The following is an 11,250-nucleotide window of genomic DNA, read 5'->3' as shown; positions in this document are numbered from 1 at the left end:
CTAGGACGCGTCTTTTTCAGTTCGCGTTTTTCTTGAGTGCGTCGTTTTCAGATCGCGCATTGGACGCGTCTTTTTCAGTTCGTGTTTTTCTTGAGTGCGTCTTTTTCAGATCGCACATTGGACGCGTCTTTTTCAGTTCGCGTTTTTCTTGAGTGCGTCTTTTTCAGGTCGCACATTGGACGCGTCTTTTTCAGTTCGCGTTTTTCTTGAGTGCGTCTTTTTCAGATCGCACATTGGACGCATCTTTTTCAGTTCGCGTTTTTCTTGAGCGCGTCTTTTTCAGATCGCATATCGGACGCGTTATGTAGCGAATAATAATAAAGATGTTGGAAGTCGTACGCATGAATGTAAGCACAAAACAAAGGAAATTTGATAAATCTCATTGGGTAAATTATAGTGGTTACAAATGCTCAATAACGCAGTGATTAACATGGACACAACCTTCCTAACCTTGGAAATATACAATTGGTGGTCTGCTAGAAGTCTATGCGCGCAACCCATTCTTTAAATGGCCTTTCGCAGGTTCCCTGTTCGATCTCTCGGTTGATGGCCTTTCACAGGCTCCTAGTTCGATCCCTCGGTTGATGGCCTTTCACAGGCTCCTGGTTCGATCTCTCGATTGATGGCCTTTCACAGGCTCCTGGTTCGATCCCTCGGTTGATGGCCTTTCACAGGCTCCTGGTTCGATCCCTCGATTGATGGCCTTTCACAGGCTCCTGGTTCGATCCCTCGGTTGATGGCCTTTCACAGGCTCCTGGTTCGACCCCTCAGTCGTTGGCCTTTCACAGGCTCCTCGCTTCAAGCATAGAACTTCTTCAAATTCTGTATGTTCCAAGGGCGTGGTAAATCGCGACCCTGCATATCCTGCAACCGGTATGTGCCCTTTTTTCTGATCTCAACCACCTTGTACGGGCCCTCCCAGGGTGGCTCCAGCTTTCCCACGTGTTTTGACGCCTCCACCTTCTTCAGCACGAGGTCTCCCACCTGCAATTGGCGGGGTCGAATTCTGCGATTGTGGCTCTTCATCATTAGGCCCTTGTGATGTAAAATTCTGGCATATGCGGCCTCCCTCTTTTCTTCGATGACGATGAGGTCGAAGCTTGGTTCGCCTCGGGATCATACTGCATGACTCTTTGCGATTCCTCCCCAATTTCAGCTGGAATGATGGCTTCGGTTCCGTAAACTAGGCAGAAAGGGGTCTCACCCGTAGCGGTTCGTGGTGTTGTGCGGTAAGCCCACAAGACCCCGGGCAGTTCGTCAACCCACGATCCCTTGCTCTCGAGGCGAGTCTTCAAATGTTGCAAGATCGTCCGGTTCGTCACTTCGGTCTGTCCGTTCGCTTGAAGGTTCGCAACTGCTGTGAAGTGTTGTGCGATCTTCAGCTCCTTGCACCATTCCGTAATCTTCCTGCCCTGGAACTGTGTGCCGTTATCAGATATTAGTATCCGGGGTATACCAAATCTGCATATGATGTTCTTCCATATGAAGTTGATGACTTCCCTCTCCGATATTTTGGCTACTGCTTCCGCTTCGACCCACTTGGAGAAATATTCGACCGCTACAATGATGAATTTCTTTTGGGCTTGTGCGGGCGGAAAAGGTCCTACGATGTCAATTCCCCACTGGTCGAACGGGCATGCTATCTTGATTGGTTCCATCGGGGTCGCGGGCTGATGTATCAAAGAAGCGTATTTCTAGCAACTCTCGCATTTTCTCACCAAGTTCTTGGAATCTTCGACTAGGGTGGGCCAGAAATACCCTTGTCGCATCACCTTCTGAGCTAGCGATCTCGCTCCTGAATGATTGCCGCAGCTTCCTTCGTGTATTTCTCGCATCACGTACAAGGCTCTCTCTCCATCCAATCATTTCAAGAGAGGGCCGTCCGCTGTTCGTTTGTAGAGCTGACCCTCTAGCAACGTGAATCGGGCGGCTCGAAACTTGACTCTTTTCGCCCCCAGTGGATCGTTAGGCAAGGTACCCTCTTCAAGATACCGTATGATCTCGCTCATCCACGATTCTGCCTCTGAGACGACCTGGATTTCTGTTCCACTCACGAGGGCCGACTGCTCGCGCACTAAGGCTGTGATTTTGCGATCTCGAATTCCATCCATTGCCGCACCAAATTTTGATAGAGCATCCGCTTTGTCGTTTTCTGCTCGGGGAACTTGTGAAACGGAACATCCACTAAACTTTCCCATCAATCGCTGCACGATCTCTTTATACTGTGTCATGGTTCTCTCTCTCGTCTCGTATGCTCTTTCAATCTGCATAGCGATCAGCTGTGAATCGGTAAAAACCTCCAGATCACGAGCACCTGCCTCATATGCTAGCTCCAGTCCTAGTACCAATGCCTCGTATTCCGCTTCATTATTTGTCACCGGGAATGATAGGCGAGCTGCAACTTCTATCTCGACTCCCTTGGGTCCTTGGATCAGCACGCCTGCTCCTCCGTTGTTCGCATTAGAAGACCCATCAACATGCAACATCCATTTCGAACAGGTGTGATCGGAGGCGTCGGGTTCCTTCGGGTCGCTGGACAACTCTGTGATGAAGTCTGTGAGCACCTGTGCCTTCTGGGCTGTCCTGGGCTGGTACTCAATATCGTGTTGCCCCAATTCGACCGCCCATTTGATTAATCTTCCGGAGGCTTCCGGTCGCGACATCACATGCTTAAGGGGGTGGTTCGTCAGCACCACCACTTTATGCGACTGAAAATATGGTCGTAGTTTTCGGGCAGTTACTACTAATGCGAGGGCGAGTTTTTCCATCTCTGAATACCGCAATTCTGCCCCTTGGAGCATTTTATTGACATAGTAGACTGGATTCTGACTGTTAGCCTCCTCTCTCACCAGCACGGAGCTGACCGCGTTCTCGGACACTCCAAGGTACAAGAATAACGTCTCTCCATCTTTAGGATTTGCAAGCAACGGAGGTTTGGTGAGATACTCCTTTAGTTATGCAAAGCCTGCTCGCATTCTGGAGTCCACGCGAAACTCTTGGGTTTCCTCAAGGCTTTGAAAAATGGTAAGCTTCTGTCTGCCGATCGCGATATGAACCTGCTCAAAGATGCGATCTTTCCCGTAAGCTTCTGCATCTCCTTGATCGAACTCGGCGATCTCAGGCCCATAATGGCTTGGATCTTTTCTGGGTTCGCCTCTATTCCTCGTTCACTGATCATATACCCCAGAAACTTTCCCCCGGTCACACCAAAAGTACATTTGTCCAGGTTGAGTTTCATTCCGTCCGACCTCATTATGCTGAACGCCTGAGAGAGGTCTTTCATGTGGTCCTGCGATCTCTTACTCTTGACCAGCATGTCATCGACATATGCCGAACATCTTATTAACCAATCGTTGGTAGGTTGCGCCCGCGTTCTTCAGTCCGAATGGCATCATGTTGTAGCAATAGATCCCCTTATCTGTGACGAAGGAAGTTTTGTCTCTATCTTCCTCTGCCATTTGGATCTGATGATATCCTTGGTATGCATCCATCATCGAGAAGAGCTCGTATCCTACGGTCGAATCCACCATGGTGTCGATCCGAGGTAACGGGTACGGGTCTTTCGGGCAGGCCTTGTTCAGGTCGGTGAAATCTACACACATTCGCCATTTTCCTGAAGATTTCGGGACAAGAACTACATTAGAAAGCCAATTCGTGTACTGGACCTCCGATACATATCCGGCTTTCAGCAGCTTCTCGACCTCTTGCCTGATAGCATCGTTCTTATCATTGCGAAAAGTTCTCTTCCTCTGCTGCACAGGTTGAGCCATCGGGTCTACGTTCAATCGGTGTACAATGACCTCCGGGTCAATCCCGGTGAAATCCGACGGACTCCATGCAAACATGTCCGCGTTCTTCCGTAGGAAGTCAATCATGGCCACCTCTCCCTCGTTCATGCTGGACCCTATCCGGGTCGTTTTGCGGGGATCCTCTGTTGCGAGCTGAATGGCCTTGTATTCCTCACTGGGCTTCAAGTGTTCGGCTTCGTACGGTCGGGGTTCCGTGTCCTCTCTAACTTTTTGCTTCTTCGACCTTGGCTCTCCTTTTATTGACAAGTTGTAGCATTTTCGAGCCTCTTTTTGGTCGCATGACACTTCCCCGATTCCGTATTTAGTGGAAAATTTCATCTTCATATGGTACGTAGAGATGACCGCCCGGAATGAGTTTAGTCCCGGCCGACCCAGTATGACATTGTACGTGAACGGGGTATCGACCACCAAGAATTTGACCATCAGAGTTTTTCTTTTCGGCTCCTCACCCATGGACACCGGCAGCTCAATCGTCCCCAGTGAGGCCACTTCGCTTCCTCCAAAGCCGACTAACGGGGTCTTTACGGGTTCGAGTCTCGCGTTCTCCAGCCCCATCCGATCTACCACATTTTTGAAGATTATGTCCGCTGAGCTTCCGCTGTCAATCAACACTTTGTGGACGGTGAAGTTCGCTATATCTAGCTTGACGACCATGGGGTCGTTCTGTTCTCCACCATCCTCCGATCTGTCCGAGCTGTTGAATGAGATGGCCTCTTCGTCCTCCACCTTCAGCACGAATTCCTTTTCCCGAACCGATTCGGCCGTTCGAGCGCATCTCTTCCGTGTTCGGCTCGAATCTCCCGCGGTCGATCCTCCCGCAATCGTGTATATAACGCCCTTGGTGGGTGCGTTGTTCCCGCCCGTCGGGGTCCTATCGATTCTTGATGGGCCCGGGTTCCTGTCTCGATCACGGCTTCTCGACCTGCTCCTCCTTCCTTCCCCACCGATTTTACAATTTGGGGGCACGCGATCTCGAAAATGCCCCTGTCTAACGAGCCTTTCGATCTCATCTTTCAGCTGATAGCACTCCTCTGTATTGTGCCCCCTCTCCCGGTGGAAACGGCAGTATTTGTTAGAAGTTTTCTTGGAGGGGGTGTATCTCGTGTGTCTTGGCCATTTTAGCACATCAGCGTTCTCTACCATCATCAGGGCCTTCTCCCGAGACATAGCTAAAGGAGTGTAGTTGTGATACTTCGGCACGTACTTGGGTTCCTTCCGTTTCTCTGCTTTAAGCTTGTCGTTTCCTCCTCCCCTGCCCTCTTGAGGTCGCCTAGGGATGTACTCGCGCTCCCTTCGTTCCGAGTCTTTCATCGCGTTCATCTCCTCTTCGTCAATATATTTATGTGCTAGCGCCATCAGCTGCTCGACATCGAAGGGCGGATCTCGTGCGAGGGCGGAAGCGAAAGAGCCCTTCCTGAGTCCGTGAATGAGAATGCTCACGAGCATGTCAATCCTTAACTCTTGCACCTCCAGAGTCTCATTGTTGAACCGACCCATGAAATTTTTCAGCGTTTCATCTTCTCTCTGCCGGATGTTGAATAGATGTGTAGCGGACCTCTTTTGTTTCTTCTTGCTCGCAAAATGGAAGTTGAATTTTTGCACGAGCTGTTCGTAGGATTCGATGCTTCCTCGGGGCAGGTTTGTGAACCACTCTTGAGCTTTCCCCGTGAGTGTGGTCGCAAACAGTTTTGCCATGATTGGGGCGGATTGTCCGTAAAGGTTCATTACCATTTCAAAGGCGGCGACATGCTCCTGTGGGTCTTTCATCCCATCATATCTCCTCAGATCGGGGACCCTGAACCCTGGCTCGACTGTTTGAAGGAGGATGTCGTTACAGAAAGGGGAGTTCTTGTTTTGCGAGACGATCTCCCCTCGCTTCTTCAGTTCGTCGATCTGCTTATTCAAGCTGTGTATCTGTTTGCCCACGCTTTCTACCTTGGCCCGGGATATCACGGGCTCCCTTCTTTTCATGCGTCCGTGGCTGCTAGAGCCCGCATCGGAGGATGCCGGTCGCTTACTGCGATGTTCTTGTTCCCCTTGCACCCTTGACTCTCTTATTGGCTCCACATTCTCAAATAATTGCCTTCTAGTAGTTTCCTTGACCAAGGGGGTCGCTGTTCTCCTTTCGTATTCCACGATTGCTTTTCGGCTTGCTTCCTCTATCATTCTTTGCAACTCGTCTTGAGTGATTTGAATCGTTGCACCTGTTCCTTTCCTGGGTGTCTCCTCTTCCGCAGCATTTCTCCTCGATGAACCTTCCATAATGAAAAATAATTCTCAGATGTTCCCATAGATGGCGCCAACTGATCCGGGTCGAATTATTCTATCTCCTAAGACGATCTCACCACAGATTGGCTAACTCCTCCGAATCAGATTTTGGATCCCCTGAGAATAAAACACGAACCGTGAGCTCATCGGGCACGTCCCCGACAATGACCCTCCGACGCTCAAGTTAGGTTGATCGAGTGAAATGTATGCTATCTCAAAATTCGATCTCAATTAATGCATAACAGTTACCTCATTTATGGCGTATCGGGGTCTATTTATAGTACACAATTGTACAGCAAGTACTGGGCCACGTGGCCTCATCTTGCTGATTCACATTCTGATCGAACGGTCGTCATTGTCCGGGTCTTCCATTGGTTCATGGGACCTGGGTCGGGTCCTCTGCGACCCGCCCGATTCAAAATACGCGGATCCTGGTCGCGGAAATGACCATAATGCCCTTAATGAAGGGCGTTTCAGTCTTTTTGCGGGGGGAATATATGTATACCCATCAACGCTGATTCAGGCTTTCTGATTATTGGACTTAATGCAATTTATAGCCCATGTGATATTGCAAATCAACAAATTATCCTTATATGAAGATAAATTGATATATTTTAAAAAATACAGGGGGATAAATTGAAATATTTTAAAAAACACGGGTGGGTAAATTGCTAATATTTTTTTTATACGGGATAATTTGCTCATTTTATACGAAGATAAATTGATTCGTTTTAGAAAATACAAGGGGATAAATTGATGCAATTTAAAAAACACAGGTGGGTAAATTGTCTATTTCTTTATACGAAGTAATTTATTTTTTTGTAATATCACAGGGTTTGTTTGATTTTTTTTAAAGGAAAACACACTTAATATAGGTATGAACTAATGAATGTAAAGATGTCAAAAATAGTAGTCAAGATCAATTAATCACCATTTATAACATAGCAAATGCTGTCAGATGTGTTCACCTCCAGAGTTGGCTATTTAAGCAGCTATTGAATTGGCGGAAGGGACACACACATTGCCAACTTCATTTCATCCTTATTTAGTTACTAAGTCATAGAATACTCTGTTGGAGTAACTACGTACAGTGGCTTCTCGACGCTCACTGTCCATGATATTTTCTGCCGTTGGGCTTGATCGTTGCTGCTTGCAGATGTGATGTTCATCAGTTTCAAGAAATTGAGAGTCCACTACCTATCCTTAGTACATCTGATCATGCTTCTAGCCCAGACAATGTTCAAGCACCTGAGAAAACTTAAGTCTCCTGATTCTGATGCTTTTTATTGTATTGGATATGGTTATCCTTATCCGAAAATACCGATTCAGTCTGTCTCAACAAACCGGTGCAGTCAATCCCAATAGTCCCGTGATTATAGAAACTTGCAGTTGAGATCAGGTTCAATCAAACCAAACTAATATATGGAAAGTGTGAGAACTTTCTATAAAATTAGTGGGCACGATCAAATTTGATCTGACAAGACCTTTCCTAGAGTCATATAAGTATTATAGTACAGATATTGTTCATCTATATGTAATAACTGGGGGTTATCTACTACCACCCAGACAACTATGTTACAATAAATCTTGGACGAGGATGTGTGTTTGGTAAATATGTTATGCTCTTTAGTTGTGTCTGAGTAACTTCAATGTGCATGCATGTTACCTTTATAAATCAGGTGGTGCATTTATTTTCATCTCTGCCAACAAGAACCACACAAATGATAAATATTTCAAACAAACATGATAGTGCAAAAAAAGGGATAGAAAACGATCAAACACGCTTGAATAATCCCACAATCATCTAAAGTCTTCTCCTTTTTATTTTCCTTTTCTCTATACAGGGTGGGAGTATTATATTATTTGACGCATTTATTACGTCCATCGTAAAAGTACAATTTTATCCTCTAGCATGTAGTTATTGTTTTATTGTATTGGGAATCTGATACTTGACTTGGTGAATGCAAATATATGATTTTCTTTGAATTTTACTTGATTGTGAAATGCCCATCTTGTCCTTGTGAATTCTTTTATCCTCCCTCAATTCTGTTTGGTACGTACTTATGGAGGTTTGAACTTGATGGGGGTGTAAACCATTTAAGTGAGAAAAGGACCAAAATGCTCCTTTTATGAGCTAAAAATATTAAAAATGCCACAAGATTCGCGCATTTAAGATATCGGGTTGGATCGAATCACTCGACCCACTCTGCTAACCTACCATTTGGACCCAGGCGACGTGGAAGTCATTCGTCCCACCATCTCTGACAGCGAAGATCTTAGGATGAAGCCACGTGGCCCATTTGGTGAATTACATTTGGGACTATGCATACCCTCCTTTCAGAGCATTTATGACATGACACATTTATTACTTTATGCCATATTTATTGTTTGAAATTGCCTACTTTCCATCTTGAATTTGAATAACATGAACATTGAAGGATTTTAGTCGAGGACATCCTCGGCTAGCCTAATGTTCGTGTTGCTTCTCAAGGACCTTTTTGATATTTGCAAGGAGTAAAGCGAGCTCGAGATCTATCTTAAAGAGATCGTATATTTTGATTCGGATCAGAACTCCACTAGCGAATCTTTAAGTTGATTAATTTATTATTCAATGACAATAATTACATTTTTCACTATAAAATTGTTATCAATTTATTAATAGTGACAACTTATACAAAATTTGTGTTACTCAAATTATATTATGGTAAAATGAAAATTATTTTTACTTAAAATATATTTTGGACATATCAATGGGTATGGGTTTACTGTGCCCATATTGAAAAAAAAAGGGGTAAAATGCAAAAAATCTTTTTGTGTTTTCGTGAAAAAGTATAAAAATTCCTATGATATGAAAATAGGCTAAACATTCCCACGTGTTTTATAAAATATTACATACTCTTCTTTATTCATTAAATGACCTTAACACCACTAATTTTTGTGTGATTGGCCATTATATCTTTACTTTTTGTAATTGTTAAATTTATATTGGACGAATAACGATTGTTGTATAATCATATTAGTGTATATTTTGTTTATATTTTTTATTATAGATTGATACTTCGATCAAAATTTTAGAATTTTTAATCTCTGTTTTCAACTCCAGTTTGTTAAGCTTGAGTAAGATAGGAAATTTTAAATTTATTTGAACTCCAATTATCCAAGTCAATAGACTGTAATTGAACGTTCAGACGGATAAGAAATTTAACTAGTGTTTCACTCATTTTTATGAGTTCGTAAGTGTTACTTCTTATTTTGAACTTCTCTCGATTTTATAATGCATTAATACATTCTCTGGGCCTCAATGATTCCTAATCTTCACATTTTAAAAGCTTAATTAAAATCTTATTTTATTGACCACACTATTAAAAAAAAGGATATTATTAACAAAAAAAAATGAAATAAAAATATCAAAATTATCTCATATTATTACGAGGTAGATAGGAGTAGGGACTATTGCAAGTTATGATGTACATTGGGTCAAATCAGTCCAAATGAAGCATAGGCCAGATTAGAAAATCTTGAAGTTTGTTCTGTGTTTTTGTTATCCCGTTCTCATTAAGATTTTAAGGAAAAAAATTGATATTTTCATTGCGGATGAAGTATAGAGGTCGTGGTAGAAAAACGGTGGGTAATTAAGGACATACAAAAAGATATTAAATAAGGAATAAAATTAGAAATTTATATAATTTTTTTGCTAACGTCAACACTTTTTCGTCCAAATTTTATCGAAAGAGGGTCAGGTGTAAACAATAAATTCTTCCTAATGGGGGTTCAATATTTATTAATTACCAAACCTAAAACTTGCTCTACTCTTAAATCCCCAAAGCTATTCAACCTAAATAGCCTAAGTAAACATATTTATAATTAACTATTATGTATGGCACATTGTATGTATATGTATAATTTTTGTAAAATATTTAAAATAATTTTTTAAAATTATATTATTTACTTTTTATAGAGTTAAAAATCACCTAAATATATAAGATAAAAATGAATAAGAATAAAAGAATATCAAAAGGGCGTTATGAAAAATCATGATGAGCCAGGAAGTTAAAAGAATTATTCAATTTTAAAAAAATAAAAAATTAACATATCAATAAATTGAATACATCAATAAAATGCTTTTCAATTATAAATGTAATCAATCTCTACCTACCCAGATACTAAATCACACACCAAATTTTGAGTATTTCATCAAACATTTGAATATGCACTCTCTATTCATATATATTTAAAAAAATATTTAACTTTTGATTAAGCATATATATATTTGTCAATTTCTTTTAAAAGTCATATATCAGTTGTTGGTTATATTATATTTGTTGTGTATCTACTACATAAATTAATTTCTACTCCACTTTAACTTAAATTCTTTATTTATTAAAAAAATTAATTAATACATAATTTGATAATAATTGAATGTACAAAATACTAAAGTATAATAAAAATAATATAATTGTTCAAGATATGAGAGATATTTTTGTCCAACTAAGGAGTCATTTGTTAATTTAACGGGTAAAAATTACATCAATAATTGTTCGAGGGGCAAGGTGTATTTTACCCGAAATTATATGACGAGTTTAAATAATAATTTAACTAATAATCTTGGAATAATAAACTTAGGGGGAAAAATAAAAATTAATTTACAATTCAATAGTATTATAATAAAGAATATCTACTAGTATTATAATACAATTATAAGAAGAAAATAAAAATTATATAATTTTGTCTCCTCTACAAAAAATCCTTCGTTAAGTACAATTATTTTTTTTTAGTGAATCAATTAAAATTATATAATGAATTTCAAACATTAAAATATATATATATATATACATCGGATCTAAAACCTGCTCTACGTAATCTTAAATCCCAAAAGCTATTTGATGAGTTATACATAAGCAGGTGATGAGGCCTCTTAATAAAAAAAATTGTGAGTTCAAGGCTCACATATATGAACATATGTTTACTTCAATATGTTGTTTCTTTGTCTCGTTTGGACATGTGCATTGATTTAATTTATTGATACTCTGAATTAATTTTCTCCAAATCCTCCAAGTGGGTTGCGAGAAGAAGAAAGATACATAGGTATAATTTCAATATGCACTCTCCACTACGCATAAACTCCCAATACTGTAAGGGCCGCGAGAATTATTACAATATTAAGTCATGAAGG

General features: G+C 41.5%; 1 protein-coding gene across 1 annotated transcript; it reads right to left on the bottom strand.

Moving 5' to 3' along the window:
* Positions 1-3,317: 3,317 nt before the first annotated feature.
* Positions 3,318-6,071, bottom strand: LOC148786659 (uncharacterized). The gene has a single exon (XM_088886218.1). The coding sequence runs from the start codon at positions 6,069-6,071 to the stop codon at positions 3,318-3,320; it is 2,754 nt and encodes a 917-aa protein (XP_088742344.1).
* Between the last annotated feature and the right edge of the window lie 5,179 nt (positions 6,072-11,250).

Source organism: Sesamum indicum, linkage group LG10, assembly GCF_026168435.1.
Source record: "Sesamum indicum cultivar Baizhima isolate 11 linkage group LG10, ASM2616843v1, whole genome shotgun sequence".
Classification (NCBI taxonomy): Eukaryota; Viridiplantae; Streptophyta; class Magnoliopsida; order Lamiales; family Pedaliaceae; genus Sesamum; species Sesamum indicum.
The sequence above is the reverse complement of the archived record's forward strand: the minus strand, read 5'-3'. Positions and strand labels throughout refer to the sequence as shown.